We start from the raw sequence: 16936 nt of genomic DNA on the forward strand, positions 1-16936 counted from the left end.
GTCTAATAGGCATTTTTGGTCTAGTCTGGCTCAAGGAGAACTCCTTACTCCTCGTCTGTCAAAAAACAGACACCAAAAAATCTTCCTTTTGGGATGGTAACATACAAATCTGCCAGTGGTCCCCCTCTTAGCTTACAGCTACAAACCCAGGAGTTCCTTTTTTTTTCCCCGTTAAGATTTTGTTTATTTATTTGAGAGAAAGAGAAAGTGAGCACTAGTGGCGGGAGGGGCAGAGGGAGAGGGAGAAGTAGACTCGCAGACTCCCCACCAAGCATGGAGCCGGATGCTTGTCTCCATGCAGGGTTCAACGTGGGGCTTGATACCAGAACCCCAAGATCATGACCTGAGCTGAGGTCAGATGCTTAACCGACTGAGCCACCCAGGCATCCCTAAACCCAGGAGTTCTTGATCCCACCCTCACTTCCAGCACATCAATCTCTCTCCGGTCTAAACATATTCCAAATCTGTCCTTCTCTCTCTGTCACTATCACCCTAGTCCCTATCATTATTTATCTCTCACCTAGACCACTCTGGTGGCAATTTAATGGGGCACTGCCATTTTTCCACTTAAAAATCCTTTGCTTCCTTATCATATGTAAAACCAAAACCAAATTTCTTGCCTTGGCAACAAGGCCCAAACCTTTTGTTCCCCTGTAAAATAACAAGCTCATTCGGACTCCACTTAAGCAAAAACTTTCCCTAAGGGCCTAGTTTTGACCTTGTGCTAGACACAGACTTGGCCAAAATCTATAAAGAGCTTATCAAACTCAACGCCCAAAAAACAAATAATCCAGTCAAGAAATGGGCAGAGGACATGAACAGACATTTCTACAAAGAAGACATCCAAATGGCCGACAGACACATGAAAAAGTGCTCCATATCGCTCGGCATCAGGGAAATACAAATCAAAACCACAATGAGATACCGCCTCACACCAGTCAGAATGGCTAAAATTGACCAGTCAGGAAATGACACAGACTTGGGTGAGTACTTAATGTAAGTCAGTGGCTCTCAGGCCAGGCCACTCTCAGTGGAACCATCTGTGGAGTTTGAAAACATGCTGATCCCCAGGCCTTATCTAAACTAAATCAGAATCTCTAAGAGGCAGCCAGGGCACTGATATTTGTGAAAGGCTCCAGATGAGGTAGCTAAGGTTAAGAACCCTGATATAAGAGATGCTTTCCTTCTCTGATCTTAACTGTGTACTTACTCAGATTTTTTTGTCAGTGTTAATATAAATTACATCTACATGTATTCTCCTTTCAAGAGATTTAAAAAACAAAAAACAAAACAAAAACCCGACAGAGTAGGATGGCCTGGTTCTTATAGGCAAGTGATAACAAAAAGGAAGGACTCTGATATAAAACACATGAAAAGGATCAGCTAGTATCACCCTGTACTTTTTGATATCAAGGAACACATTTAGATTTTAATGAGGAACTTTTTTTATGGCCCATGTTCTGTTCTTGATCCCACTGTGCATTGAAGTCCCAATCTCGTGTTTACATCACATCACAGGATGCTACTGTTGACTCTGAGAATGAATGAACCTGTTTTAACATGACTAGAACTCACTGAAATTTGGTGGAATTAGTGTTTCTAATCGAAACTCAAACTTTTCAGTGTTTTAAGTTAGTTTATTCTTGGCAGCAATAGAACTTCCTGTGTCTAAGAGAAATGATTTAAAATGAGACTATAAAAGAGATCAAAAGACTTGGACATCAATTAGTTCACAAGCTACCTAAACACTGTTATGTGAGTATAAAGGAATCAAACATATGGATTACATTTCCATTAAAATAGAGTGGGGTTTTAAAATAAAGAAGCAGAAAGCTTTAGAAAACTCATTTGGATTTTCTCAGACCTTAACATTTGAAAAGTAGTTCAAGTTGCTTACAAACACTGAAAGCTCAAGGGTATGCCACTGCCTACAGAACTTAAGGATGCTATGAAAGTTAAGAATTGTCACCAGTGGTGGTGGGAGATCTGGGGAAGCCAAAAGAACCTGTCACTCACCCACCGTGAAGAAACCTACATTTAGGTTTTATGACAGCATCTCAATCTTGCAGATCTTGGCTTCTTAATAGCAATGGTAGTGGGCAAGGCACAGCCATCAGAGGCCAGGCTAAACTAGAGGTCTGGCTATGTCAAATCTCCATAAGCCCATATACTAACAAGCCCAAAAGAATGACTAGAGGAGGGGCACCTAGGTGTCTCAGTGGGTTAAGCCTCTACCTTTGACTCAGGTCATGGTCCCAGGGTCCTGGGATTGAGACCTGCATCTGCTCAGCAGGGAGCCTGCTTCCTTTTCTCTCTCTGCCTACTTGTGATCTCTCTGTTAAATAAATAAATAACATCTTTTAAAAAGAAATAAGAATGACTAGGAGACAAGTTTTAGATTAGGATTATCTCTGTCCCTCCACAAGTTTAAAAAAAAAAAAAGAGCATTTTTCCGGTTAACTTTGTTATTCTTTTTTAAACTAACTGCAAGCGACAGCTTTGGAGAAAGGATTTGAGGTTCATGTGTTTCCATAAAGTATGGTGTCAGACAAAATGGGCACAGATAGCCTTTGACTTCTGAAAACCTGTGTTAGAATCCTGCCTTGAACACTAACTTTGTCAGCTTGGTAATAAATAACAATCACCACCATTATTAGAATAATGAATATTGAGATAACAAATGAGAAAAACTCTTGCTGATCCTTATGGGTCTTAGAGTCTTGGGAAATTAAGAAGTATGCCTTGGCAGAAATGCCACAATCTGACGAAAATCTGACAGCTACTACAGAACAGGAGGCCCAAGAAAAGCTCCCAATATCAATTCTTCTTTAACTTACTCCTTTTTTAATTTTGTAATAAAACAGACATATTTGAACACCATTCACATCTTATCCTTCTATTGGTTTCATTGCCTGTACTGTGACATGTGTGAAGAAATGCTTTTTCTGATTATATGTAATCCCTTCCTTCCTAAATATGGCCCCACAGCACAGAAATCTATAGGCTTCAGTATTGTTACACAGTTCTATTTTTTGTCTTTCTGTCTCATTGACAAGACAGCCTTTCATGAAGAGAAGAGTGAGTTAGAATGAGGATTTCCTTCCTTTGGGTGTAAAGGAGTAAAAGGGGGACTTAGATGCCTTCAGAATGCTCTAAGTATGAGTTTGTTATGAAGCACTCTGAACACTGTCCTATTGACTAAAGGTAATAAGAAGAAAATTTTAGGGAGATTAAAGAAATTCCAGCAAACAATTTTTATCTGATAGAAAAAACAAACAAAACAAAACAAAAAAACCCAAACAAAACAAAACAAAAACCTTATTAAAAAAAAAAAAAGGCCAGTATTATGTCTTGGCAGGATGGATACTCTCTGGGGGTACATTCACATAGTTGGTTATTCTGATACTGTGAACAGAACCATATAAAGAACGCTTTTACAAATGAAGAACACTTTCACCTAGAATTGATGCCAACATTAATAACTTAAGTATTTCAGTGTCTCGTGGCCAAAGTTCCATATTTTAGCTACCTTAGCAAGAAAGCCCAAGAAAATCAATTTGCATCTAAAAGCTCCTTCACGGAGTCGGCTTGGTTTTGTGGCAAGCATCCCAGCTTACTTGGAGAAGCAGAAGTTGAAGTCAGCTTCACAGAGGATTGTTTGGTACTAGCTGAATAACCCGCTGGCATCCACTGTTAGCAAAGTGGTAAGCAGATTATGGGTAAGCAGATATTAATATTCCGATTAAACATTTTAAAACCTCATACCACTATTAAAAAAAATAATTGCACTGCTCTGGAGAACTCATATTTACCATTCTGAAGCTACTTCTAGCCTTAATTTCTCTATACTCATGATCTTAAAATCTCCACCACTGGTTTTTTTCCCGGAATCAATTTCTCTCCACCACCTTAACTGAACTGCAATGCCTAAAATTTGTGTGAATAGATGACTTTTCCTGGACAGCCTTCATGGTTTTTTAAGTCTTTACATTTCACTCTCTTCCTTCCCAGATCTCTTTTTGAAAAAGACAGGGCTGCAGTCATCTTTGGCCTCAGCTTCTATAAAAACCCAGCACAGCCTTGGCAGCCCTCCTGGAAAGACTTGTTTCCTGAAGATCCATTGATTTAACAAACTTAACAAACTTAAATAACAGAAGCTATGAAAGAGTCATTTGCAGTAAGCATTCTGAAGTTATGAAGCAACAAACATTTACTAGACCACAAAAATTTCTCTGATACCATCCATCATGTAGATGATACAATTTAGCACAATAAGAGGGAAAGTTACAATTGTTATTAATTGAGGTCTGCAATGCACATACAAGTCTTTAAAAATTAACCGTCAAACCTATTGGTTACTACAATTTATTTCTGGGTCCAGACAGAAAAGTCCATTTATTTCTTGGGTGCTTACTAAACGGGGCCACTCTGTTGGATAGGATATATGAGATGAAAATTTTATGCTGACAACATTGAGTGTTGAAATAATCGGTAATCCCTGCTTCGGATTTGACCAGTTAGATTGATAAGGACCCAACAATCAAGGAGATACAGGCTCCAAACATCTACTCCAGAAAGCTGTCAGGCTGCTGGGGGGAGGTGGCTGCCCCACTGTAGGGGCAGAACATCCAGCGTTGGAGTTCTACTGTTCTACTTTAGGGAAAAGGGGAGGAGCCCAGAGAAGGTTAAATCTCCCATCTCACCCTTGGCATCCCTTCCCTCTGTTCAGACTTCATACCTTCTTCTTCTCTAGGACTCTCTTCCATCCTTGTGGTCACTGACCAACTCAGAAGATATTGCTGGAGAGACAGGAGGTAACAAGGTCCCCAAGACTGGGCTGGTGGTCAGCCCAGGGACCCTTCCAAACACACTTCCCCCAAACCCTGAAACGTCTTCTAGCAGCCAACACTTGGGAAAAGTGATCCTAAATCCTACCCTGCTCTGGAACTGTGCATTGGGCGGCTTTCCCTTATTGGGGCAGGTATGATGTGGTGACTAACTCGACCTACAGCTCTGAATGAGGGCTCTGAGAAGGCTCAGAACACTCACTGCATCCGTGGCCCTACAAGGAGATGGTTCCATGGAGCAAGCACAGAAGTAAGGTCACAGCGTGCGGAGGCTGTGGGAGGTACTAGGGAGGAGGCTGGCGCTCTGACCCAAGCAAGGATTCTTTTTTTTTTTTTTTTAAAGATTTTATTTATTTATTGGACAGACAGAGATCATAAGTAGGCAGAGAGGCAGGCAGAGAGAGAGGAGGAAGCAGGCTCCCCACGGAGCAGAGAGCCCAATGTGGGGCTCGATCCCAGGACCCTGGGATCACGACCTGAGCGGAAGGCAGAGGCTTTAACCCACTGAGCCACCCAGGCGCCCCCCAAGCAAGGATTCTTAAGGACCCCTTAACTCTGAATAATCACCTCTTCTCTTCCTCCAGTTCTGGGGCAATAGATTCCAAAAGGCCCCTCTTTCGAATCCCAAAGTGAGTAGAGCCCGATTCACAGCAGGGCACGGATTGTGGGCAGCCATCTACTTGACTCAACAGCTGTCGGTCCACCTGTCTCCCCAAATCCTACTCCTGTACCCCAAACATCTGGTCTCCCAGAACTTTGGAGAGTCTCCCTTGCTTTGCACCCCCCCCCCGCCCTGCCTCCACTCACGACACGCAGTGGAGGTGCCCCGCGTGTAAAAGAAGACGTTGGAAGGAGTAGCCCCCGTGGAGGACCCCTTGGGCTGGGCACTCATTCATTCCCTGGGTGGAAGGCGGCGGAGCAGGGGCCAGCCCGGCGGGGAGGCCGCCCGGAGGCGGACTTGCCAGGTAAGCCCGGCGGCCGCTCTGGGAGCCGCGCGTGGCGCCCCGCCGGGCTGTCAGCGCGCGCGCCGGACGGAACCCACACCCACCCCGCAGCGCGGGCAGCGCGGGCGCTCGGGCGGGGGCCGGCAGGGGGTGAGCGCGGCCGGCTCGGCCCAACCCGTGCGGGGGAACCCAGAGCCGCGGCGGGCGGTGGGCCGGGCGGGCCACGCCGCCAGCCGCCAGCCGCCAGCGCTTCTTCCTGCCCCGCGGCCCCGGAGTCGCGCGGGCACCGACCTGCCAGCCGTCTCTCCCGGACGTTCTTCCACAGCAGATCCCAGGCTCTGGCCGTGGAATCCCGCAACTGCTCACTGATGGACCGCCTGAGCTGCGTCGGGAAGGGTTTCCGTTTGCTGGTCATTTTAGATCCGTCCTCATAACGACCAGCGGGCTCGCCACCGCCACTCCCGCGTGGCCCGCAGCTCAGACGCCCGGAGACTCGAGACGCCCGGCGCGGGACGCCCGCTGGGGTCTCGGGACCCGCCGCGGGCGCGACATGGGTCCGCCGCCGTCCCGCGCTGGGGGCTGCTCGGCGTGCGCGGGCCGGGATGCGCCGCCCGCCCCGGAGCCGTGCAAGGTTAACCTCTGCGCTCCGTCTACTTCTCTACTCCTTTCCCACTTTCCCTCCCTCCTTCCCCTCCGCTCCGCGCTCCGCCGCTCCCCTCCCTTCCCCTCCCTCCCCTGCTCTCCGGGACGGTCTAGCGCCCCACTCCTTCCCCCGGGAGCTTTTGCTCCCTCCCTCCCACCCTCGCCGAAGCCTGACAGCCTGGCCCGGTGGCCCCCACTCACGGAGTTTCCACTCCCTTTTCAGTTTCACTCGGAGATCAGGGGCTGTACCATACTCCTATTTCTCGATAGTTTCCATTTTTAGGTTTCAGAATCGCCACCATCACCACCACCATGACACAAATTTTGAACTATGCCACAGCTCATAGTTTTCCTGGATTCAAGTCACTTGAAATCATCTATCTGATCAGTTTGGCTGACATTCTTTGGGAGTTGAGATACTAGTGTCCTTGGGTTTTATGTTAAATCTTTCCTGATTTCATCAATGAAATAAATGATCACCTGACTGCAATCAACGATGAAATGATGTAAAGAGTCAGAGTATTACAGCCACTGCGTTGGAGGAAAATAACTTGTAAATATTAAGGTCAAACCGCCAGGAACCCACATTAGAGTTACATACTGCGGAAAAGCATTAAAATCTGCATGCACTTTTAAAAAGTGGATATTAATGAAAATTGAAGACTTTTAAGGTATTTTTAGTCAATAACATGAGGCAGGGTTATAATTAGGAATTAATTGATTCCGGTAGGAAAGGGGGAGGAGAGGCACCGGCTCTTCTAGAAATACCTGAGAAGGTGGTGTCCAAGTCATTTTACTGGGCTCCAAAGCCTCACTCATGAGGGCAGTGCTGGTTCAGGCCTCAGGGTGTCCTGCTATTCCCAATGTTCTGCTTTCTAAAGTGCTTGGTGGACCTTAGAGAAAGTCATTTTGACAACATTTGACGCAATACTTTGCGACCCAACAACATTTGACGCAATCAATGATGTGATTAATGTCACACGTTTCAGCTTTCGTGAGAGGAATTGAAATGTTTCAAAATATTTCAAAAGAGAATTTCTGAATCATTCAAACAGTAAAATTTCTTGAAATCTTCTTTCTTTTAAAATGTCTTTGAAACTGCTAGAAAACCCAGTTATTCAGCTGTTTTGGTTTTTTGTTCGATTTGTTTTGTTTTTTTAATTTCAGGCGTTCCATGTGAAGTTTGAAAATGAACTGTCAAATCCTTTCTCTATAATATAAATTGCTACTGATTTCAGGAGTGGAATCTATCAGCTACCTGAGGTACTCCTGTTACAATTTTACACTTTTAGTTAATAGTCCCTCCACTCCACCATTTTCTACTGTTGATAGAAAATGGGAGAGAAATGATGGAAAAAACAGTCTTTATCTTAATTTGTTATCTTAAATAACCAAAAATGTTCACTAATGAAACAGACTTCAGAATGAGCTGGAAAGTAATGATTGAGCTCTTGTGTGCCATCCTGATAAACCTTTGAAATTGTCAGTTATGAAGCAATAAGTCATGGATCAGAAATGGACTGGAAACTATGGCGGCCAGTTATACACTAATCCAGATAACTTTCTGGACCCATGCCAAAAACCCTTTTGATTACATCCTCTGTTTTGTACGCATGTAGTTGGTAACGAAATACCCTGCACAGAGAAAAAGCCTTTGTTATCTTAAAGTGACTGCTATACAGTAGAACAACAAAATGTTTCACAATTACATGCCTAGGGAAGCTGTGTGTTCAACTCTTAAAAAAGGACCTAATTGAATCAAATGTAGGCAGACGTTGTAACAATGTTTCCCCCAGAATAGAACCCTACAAGGAATAGTCCAGCTATATCACTGATCACTTAGTTCCAAAGATCCTACACCCCTACTACTTTTCTATTTTAATACGTATTTTACATTCAGATGGCATGGATTAGGTATTTTCTTTCAATGACAAATTTGAAGAGAAGTTCTTGCAGTGCAAATTTGTTTAGCTCTGGTTGTAGAAGAGTCCCTGGGTTCAGGATGATACAAGAGAAGCCAGATGCAAGACTCAAGTGATCTTCCCAGAACAGATGCTGCCTGGGCAGCTTGTGCGATGCAGCTCAGCCCAGCTCCCTGCCTGGCCCAGCTGCCGGCCTGGCTGCAGGAAATCCCACAGCTGTGGACGTGTTGCCGCCGCAAAGGCAAGGCTTCCAAACTTACAGGAACCTCAGGGCTCCTTGGAGTCTTGTACTCAGGCTCTTAGCATCTGCAAGCCCTATCTCAAAGCGGAACCTTCAGGAAAACTCCTTTAAGGACTAATCCCTCCCCCCCACCCCCGGGGTCTTCACCTTGAGCAGATGACAATAAGGTCTACTTCAAAGAAAAGGAATCCCCACCCCTGTTATCTAAGAGAGGCACCTCTTCCTACTAAGACATAGTCCTCCACCTGTGCTCCGTTTACTGTCCTTTCTTGTCCCTATGAGGACTTTGCTACATCAGTTATTGCCTCTATATCCTCAACCTTCCTCTGAAAAGGCTCACCCTTCCTTAAACCAAACCCAAACCCCCATAGCAAGGTGTGCTGCCTCTATCTTGTTTCTCTTGGAAAAAGAAATCTTCCTTTATCAACCTGCAATCTGGCCTCCTCACTACTGCACTGAAACCTGTCTTACCAAGGTCACCACTAATTGTCTGGTTGCTAAATCTGATGGATGTTTTGTGTTGTTGTTGTCCTTTCTAGGTCATGTGGACAATGGGGCACTGCTGGCCATTTGCTTCCTTATGATGCTGGCTTGTCTCATGGCTGTTAGGCTACATGGCTGAGCTGTTTGTCCTCAGAGTCCCCCCCCCCCCCCCCCGTGCTGGCATTGCCTACGTTTCAGTTTTTAGCCCACTCCTTTTTCCTCATGTTTTTGTGTCCTTGGGTAATTGCATTCCTTCTCACAGTTTCATCCCTTACCTCTCAAGGCCCAACTTGGTACACATAAAAGTACTTGTATTTGAGAGTGTGGCTGGACACAGGATCATAGGGGAAGGGAGGGAAAACTGAAGGGGAAGAAATCAGAGAGGGAGATAAACCGTGAGAAACTCTTAAGTCTAGGAAATAAACTGAAGGTTGCTGGAGGGGGATGAGAGTGAGGGGGGGTAACTGGGTGATAGGCATTAACGAGGGCACGTGATGTGATGAGCACTGGGTGTTACGTGCAACTGGTGAATTACTGAACTCGACATCTGAAATTAATGATGTACTATATGCTGGCTAATTGAATTTAAATCTTTTTTTTTTTTTCAAGATTTTTATTTATTTGTCAGAGAGAGCACAAGCAGGGGAGCAGCAGGCAGAGGGAAAACAGTCACCCTGCTGAGCAAGGAGCCTGATGCAGGACTGGATCCCAGGACCGTGGGCTCAAGTCCTGAGCCCAAGGCAGATCTTAAGCTACCCAGCCACCTCAGCTAACTGAATTTAAATTAAAAAAAAAAAAAAAAAGAGTGTGGCTGAAGGCAGAGTTGTGTTTGACTCTGGTAAGTTTCTGCCCATCAAGGCTACTTACCTATAAGATTATACTGTGCATTTAATGAAATAATCCACTTGTCACAAAGAAAGCGTCCAGACAATGAATGCTACGCCACTGCTGTCCTAACCTTATCATTATCACACTGCTGTCCTATCCCTAATCTTTCCTGAGCCCCTCCAAGGGGCCTTTCCAGATATCCAGTCTAAATAACTGCATTACTTCGTCTCGAGGCATCCATGAGTGCTATAATTTTCTTTATGGCACTTAACCATTTCACACATTTTCTTGTTTGTTTGTGGTCTCTCTCCCAGGCAAACCTGGAGCATCCTGAGAGCAGAGGCATTGTCTGCCTGGCCCACTAGTGCATACTCAGCACCTACAACAGTCCTTGGCCGTATGTTCAGTAAAAACTTGTAGAATGAATGATTATACCCCAGCATTGTGTATCATTTACCTTACTAATGGGTATCTCTGATTTTCCCTGCTCTTCCATCTCCAGTTCCTGTGTTATCCAGTGATACCAGCACCTGTCACGTTCCTCCAGAATTCCTAATACCATTTCAGTCTTTCTCTGCTTCTCCGTCTCCAGAGTACCGAGTTTGGTCAAATTTTCTTCTTTCCTCCCTTGAATTTCTTCCTATGAGATTACTTTGGAAAGCTATGACCCTCACTCAGCTCTGTCTTTGTACATTCCTCTGCTAAAAAACCTTCCCCGACTTTTTTTTTCATTCATCCTTCAGGAATCAAGTCAGATTCCTTCTGAAAGCCTTCCACAGATCCCAGTGGCTGGGGGGGGTTCCTCCTCTCCTGTGTTCCTATGGGACACCTTGGGCCCAGCAATTATAATGTATTTCTTTTTTTTTTTTTTTTTTTTTTTCATAGAGAGAAATCACAAGTAGATGGAGAGGCAGGCAGAGAGAGAGGGGAAGCAGGCTCCCCGCTGAGCAGAGCGCCCGATGCGGGACTCGACCCCAGGACCCTGAGATCATGACCTGAGCCGAAGGCAGCGGCCTAACCCACTGAGCCACCCAGGTGCCCCGGGCCCAGCAATTATAGAACATTATGAGTAACTGCTTTCTTTCGCCTCCCTGCTGCCCTGCCCCAGGCCTGAGCTCCCCCAGCTGGGACTAATACTTTTATTTCTAAATCCCATGTGCATTTCTTAGTGAATAGCCCATACTGGGATCATCTTCTGACTAAGTAAATATTCTATTGTAGTTTTAGATGACTGGTTATTTAGTTATTTAGATGACTGGTTACTAGGGTCTGCTCCTTAGTATAAATATAAATTTTAATTATGCCTGTAGCTGTGCGGCTTCATTGTCATTAATTATCCCTCTCTTTTCTTATATCAAGTTCAGTAATTTTAAATATACAATACATAATAATGATTATAGTTTTTAAACACAGAACATTATAAATAGAAACATTAAAATTACCTGTAATATTGTCAGAGAGAGAGGGCTGATAACATCTGAAAATTTTTCCTTTTCAGTTTTTTCTTTGCATGTTTAAAAAAACTGGAATAACTTTCATACCAAATTTTGAAAAATGTTATCACTTCATACTAGACTGTGAGAACTTTCCCAGTCTACTAAACTTTTTTAAATGTACTTTTTGGTGAATATTTAGTGAATACGTTTCTGCTGGACAGACACATCATAATGTATTTTAAAACCTTCATAAGTTTGGACATTTCATTCACTCCTAATTTCTGAAATTACAAACAATTCTGTCACTAACAACTTTCACTAAAAAGGAGAAAAAAGATATTTTTTTCTTTACCTTCTCTTAATGTTATATAATGAAGACTCCTCGTCACTGTACCCACAGCCACGAGCAATAAGCAAGCCTTGCCATCCATCCTCCGATATATAAGAATGCCAGTGGCTCTGCAATCCCATTAACTTCCTATCTTTCCTATTCCCCCTTCTACATTCAGCCATCCTGTGCCATCACCCCTTAGCATTAAGAATGGAGAAGTTCTTGTGCAGAGTATTTTGTTGTCAGAAGGCTCTGTTTAGAAAAAGAATTCGGTTTCTTCTAACTGTACCAGGGCCAGCAAACCCTTGCCAGGAGCCTATGGTTATGAACCATTATTTCATGTTGTTTTCAGCTTTATTGTAGGAGACTACCTTCCTCAGGGCCACCCATTTCGCCTCCGTGCACAACAGAAGGGTAAAGAGCTCCCCGTGACTCTGCAAGCATGCTCTTTCCCCCAGAGAAAACGCGCTGTGGCAACCATCCCTTCAGCGCTCCCTTCAGGCTATATTTCAGGGTCTTGTTATGGAGATTCTGAAATGTAATCTCATATTATTGGTTTCCTCATTAAAAAATGCTGCTGAAAGTTCTGGAGAAGCTGGCTTTCCTGCTGGATCCTTAGCTCTTTGTCACCAATCTGTACCTGTCCCAGCAGGTGTGTCTTAGTGCCTCGTTGCCAAGCTCTGAATCCACCAGTCTCCTAATGCTAACAGCTGTGACTGTTGCTGTTGGGTTTTGTTCTGTTAATTAAAATATTGTTGGGCTCCAGGCTTTCTTGGAAGCAACTTTAACGTTAGCTGTGAACTCTGCATTGCCGATCAAAATCTCTGGCTGTGTTCGGTATTTTCCTCGTACGCTGATAAATGCCTGGAATCCCCAGGTTTAATGTCATGTCCTAATATTTCACTGACTTCACACAGATTGTATTTTTCATGTATGTTTTTGGGGACTATCATTACCACATGGGAGATCCTGGGTCAGCGTGTCACAAATCACTTATCATATTCACAGGCCACTGGAACCAAAGGGTGTCTAGTGATTGGAATCCTCTTGATGCCCGGTTGCGGACACCCTGGGGCATCCTTCCTCCTGTTCATTTAGCCATGATGGTTGAACAAATATTAACTTCCTACATAACCGTGCTTTATTACATGGATATAGGCAAAATGACTAGTTAAGATTCATCCATTTTGCAATGACTGCCTGTATACGGAGGCTAGTGTTAGACCTCAGCATGTTTGGGGACACTCAGACTTACACTGTGAAGCACTATCTTGGTGCTACCCAGCTCTTTAAGGTCAATAAACATATCATCCGAGGGGTCAGAAAGGCAGTTTTCTGGCTCACTTGGGCAGTGAAGTGGTGAGGCAAGTAAAGGAGGAGTCAACACCTGGGTTGATACCCTGGCTCCCACCAACTGGCTGTGTGATTTGGACAAGTTTCTTTTCTGTTCCTCAGCCTCGGCATCTATAAAATGGGAATGATGATAGTGCTGCCTTCAGAGCGTTTTTGGTAAGGATCCAGTGTAATAATTCATGTAAAATACTTAGAATGTTTCCTAGCGTATAATGAGCATTCATTAAATGTTAGCTATCATTATTAACATTATTTGGCCTATGCCAATTCTGAAACTCTCATGAGATTCCAGGCCAGCTAAATTCTGCACAGCATCATACCAAAAAACAAGAAGACACTAAAGAGTGGCAGAGAATAGGGATGAACTGGGGAGGAATAAGAATAGAATTCAAATCTCAACTTGGAGAATGATAAGCTATAGGACCGGTAGAACCTACTGAACCTCCCCAAAACATCAATTTCCTTACTTGTCAAATGCAGACAAGAACATTTGTTCTACTTACCCTGATCAAACTATGTGTGAAAGAGGCTTATCAATTCAAAGTGCTATCCAAATGGAAGCTGTAGATAATAGGAAAGATTGGGGACAATCTATGCTTGGAGCTGGTACATTGCCTACTTGCATTTAAAAAATGTTCATTCAACAAGTGTCTTTATCTGGAATGACACAGGTTTCCTCTGGTTGCCCCATGTTCACCTACTGACATGAGTTAAGAGCAGTTAAATGTGTGGTATGCACAGTCAGAAGGGGCTGGGACTCTCTTCCCCTTCCCTGGGCTGACCTCCCACTGCCATTTTATTTATTCCACAGATACATATGGAGCAAACCCTGGGCATCTTGAAAGACAGGTAGCATACAGTCCACGTTCTAGAGGCAAATCTTTTGGTGAAATCTCAGCAGTTAATTCCCAACTTGTTACTTAATCTGAGTAGATATGATACTTTCTTTAGGAATTTTTCACTAATAAGCATTTGCCCCAGTTAAGCACTACATAGGATAAAGCACTTTACATAGCTTACTTAATATAACAAATACAAGAAGTAGGCATTCACTTAAAAAAAAAAAAAAGGCAAAGAAACAGGCTCAGTAAAGTTATATGACTAGATGGTCCACCAATAAATTATAGAACCAAGACTCAAGGCTGATCTCCATGGTTAACTCCAGCTCTCACTTAACTCCCCCACAGTTCCCTTGCCTCTCCCCAGAGTCCTTGTCCCTCTAAGCTGATAGTGTTTCTTCTCCCTTGTTTGTAGAACTTTAGAGGTTGTAAGACAATACATTATAATCATTAGAGAAATGTCATCTCTGGGGTGCCTGGGTGGCTCAGTGGGTTAAAGCCTCTGCCTTCAGCTCAGGTCATGGTCTCAAGGTCCCAGGATTGGGCCCCACATCAGGCTCTCTGCTCAGCGGGGAGCCTGCTTCCCCTTCTCTCTCTGCCTGCCTCTCTGCCTACTTGTGATCTCTCTCTGTCAAAATAAAATAAAATAAAATAAAATAAAATAAAATAAAATAAAAAGAAATGTCATCTCTGTCAGTCATGAGAATAACCCCATTTTATTATTTAAAGTAATCTAGAGTTGACTTTTACTCAAATATTTCATTAAAGCTGCTGGAAAAAGTCTGGTTATCTAATAAAATTTCTGGTTTTTTTTTTTCATGAAACGAGGTCCTCAAAATAACTTTGGTCCTTCAGTCCCTGATTTTTTTCAGATGCAATGATGGGATAGGAGGACAAAGACTAAATTCTGTCAACACCCAGTGACACTTGTTGTCACTAACAACACTATAAGGAGTATAAACAGTAGTTTAACATATATTTCAATTTCTGATATTTTAAAAAGTGTAAACTTCAAGACATAACTTTTCAACAGAAATTGTCTAAGAGTAGCTGATTTTTACAAATGTTAAATGTTTTCCTGTTAGTGCTTTATAATAATGTAGTGAATACAAAGGGAATTATGTTTAAGAGTTTCTGGGCCAATGGAAATTACTTTTATCATTTATATGTATTTTTCTCCTGTCTGCTCCTCTTAGTTCAGCATTTTTTCCTCCCATATAGGATAATTCTTTATTTTCTGTATCATTTCAGTTGTGCGCCATTGGCCATTCACTACTACTAATATATTTTTGGTATAATTTATTTCTTGCAGGCATCATTGAAAAGAAAAACTCCTGATATTAATTGGAAAAAATTATGAGTCCAAATCCATCCTTGGAGTCCTGGGAGATCTTTCTGGATTTCACTGATACGATGGTATCTCTATTCTATTTGTGTGACCAGGGCCTCTGTTTCATGTATCTTTGCATTCCTTGTGCCTGGAACGGTGCTTGGCACATGGCATTCTCAAAGAAAATAAATAAAATGGATGACTGAACTTGATTTTCTTAACTCATAGGTCTCCGCATAACTCTCTCTTCTTCGAGGCCCTTCCTGACCACCTCAGTGTGTCCCTCTTACATGATTAAGCCTCACTAACTCTGACCACAGTGCATGCCCACGTGATTATTTTAAGTCTGTTTATTTTGGCTATTGCTCAGCTTGCCCCTTCACTAGACTGTAAATTCGACAAGAGCAGGGAAATTGTCTTTCTTCCTGGACTCTCATTCCCAGCAGCTAAGGCAGTGTCTGGTACAAAGTGGACACTTAATGGATGCATGTGACAAATGAATAAACAGTACGTCATTTGCTAAGAAAGCTCATGTGACCACGGGATCTTGTCCCATGTCTTCTGCAGAGTTTAGTTCCTTCAACTCACAGCTGCTGAGGTCTTTGTCTCCAGCGTCCCTTAATCCACCCACCCCCATGGACACGCCCTGGGCTAAGTCACCGCCCCACAGTGCTGTGCTTCCAAAATCTGAACCTTCATCTCAGCTTCTATGATGATCTCGGATCTTTCCAGCATTCCTCATCTTGTCTCATGATCTTTTGCTTTTCCTCTCTAGCCTCTCTGGCCTCACGCCCTTCCAACCCTTAGCTTAAAGTTCATGAGCCAGCCTCTCAACCATTTTCTCATTACACACACACACACTCACACATTCACACACACACACGGCTGTTTTAGTTTCTAGCTCTCTCACGCCTGTCTGACAAAAGCTCTATATCCATTGTTCTTTCCAGGTCACCACACGGTGGCTGAAATCACAGAACCACATGGACAGGTGACACAATGCTGATGGACTGAGAGCTGCTAGCATGTTCATGCCATGTCTCTGACTGTCATTCTTATTCTCCACTGTGGCTGTCTCAATGCCCCCCCCATTCTCTGCAAAGCCATACACACTCAAAATAATTGTTTTTACTGTGGCAATATACACATAATATTTATCATTCGACCATCTATTGTATACGATTTGGTGACATTAATCACATTCACAGTGTTGTATAAACGTCACAATCATCTGTATCTAACATTCTTCATCCTCAACAAAAAAGCTGTATTTATATAAAGAATTTCTTCTCCCTCCTGCCCACAGTCCCTGGTGACCTCTATTCTATTTACTGTCTCTTTGAGCTTTTCTTACATATTAAAGGTACCTGCCATCTGCCATGCATGCTTTTCCCTCTTGCTCTTGGCATCAACACTTGCCTGATGCTTCCCAAAGAAAACAGAGAAACTGGCAGTTCCTTGAATGCATCGCACCTTCTTCTGCCTCAGTACCTTTATACGTGTTCCTCCTGCCAGGAATACACTGGCTCTTCCTCTCAATAGATCTCCCTAAACTACAGAGAGTAACTGCTTCACTCCCCCATTGGATCATGACCCCCTTGAAGACAGGGAGTAAGGTTTTAATTTCTCTATCCCCAGTCTGGAATATGGTGCCCAATACATGGTGAGTACTCACTATGTATTTATTGAATAAAAAAAAACCTGGAAATTGGGCCTGAAGAGTGGGCTAGGGAAGATGAG

At 43.5% G+C, this 16936-nt stretch overlaps 1 protein-coding gene across 4 annotated transcripts in view; it reads right to left on the reverse strand.

The window, feature by feature from the left end:
- The window catches only part of STARD13 (StAR related lipid transfer domain containing 13), a 523155-nt gene that overhangs the window by 226619 nt on the left and 279600 nt on the right, over window positions 1-16936 (reverse strand). Inside the window, exon 1 of one of the 4 annotated variants that reach the window (XM_045069762.1) lies at window positions 6083-6492. The exons of 2 other annotated variants lie outside the window; for them this stretch is intronic. In XM_045069762.1, coding sequence (XP_044925697.1) covers window positions 6083-6206 — 124 coding nt within the window. In that variant the 5' untranslated portion in view covers window positions 6207-6492. Of the gene's footprint in view, window positions 1-6082; window positions 6493-16936 lie in introns of those variants that run through there. One more of the 4 variants, XM_045069765.1, reaches the window with a different exon arrangement.

The sequence above is a fragment of the Mustela putorius genome, unplaced genomic scaffold (genome assembly GCF_011764305.1).
Source record: "Mustela putorius furo isolate JIRA1106 unplaced genomic scaffold, ASM1176430v1.1 tig00003942_pilon_pilon_pilon, whole genome shotgun sequence".
Taxonomy (NCBI): domain Eukaryota; kingdom Metazoa; phylum Chordata; class Mammalia; order Carnivora; family Mustelidae; genus Mustela; species Mustela putorius.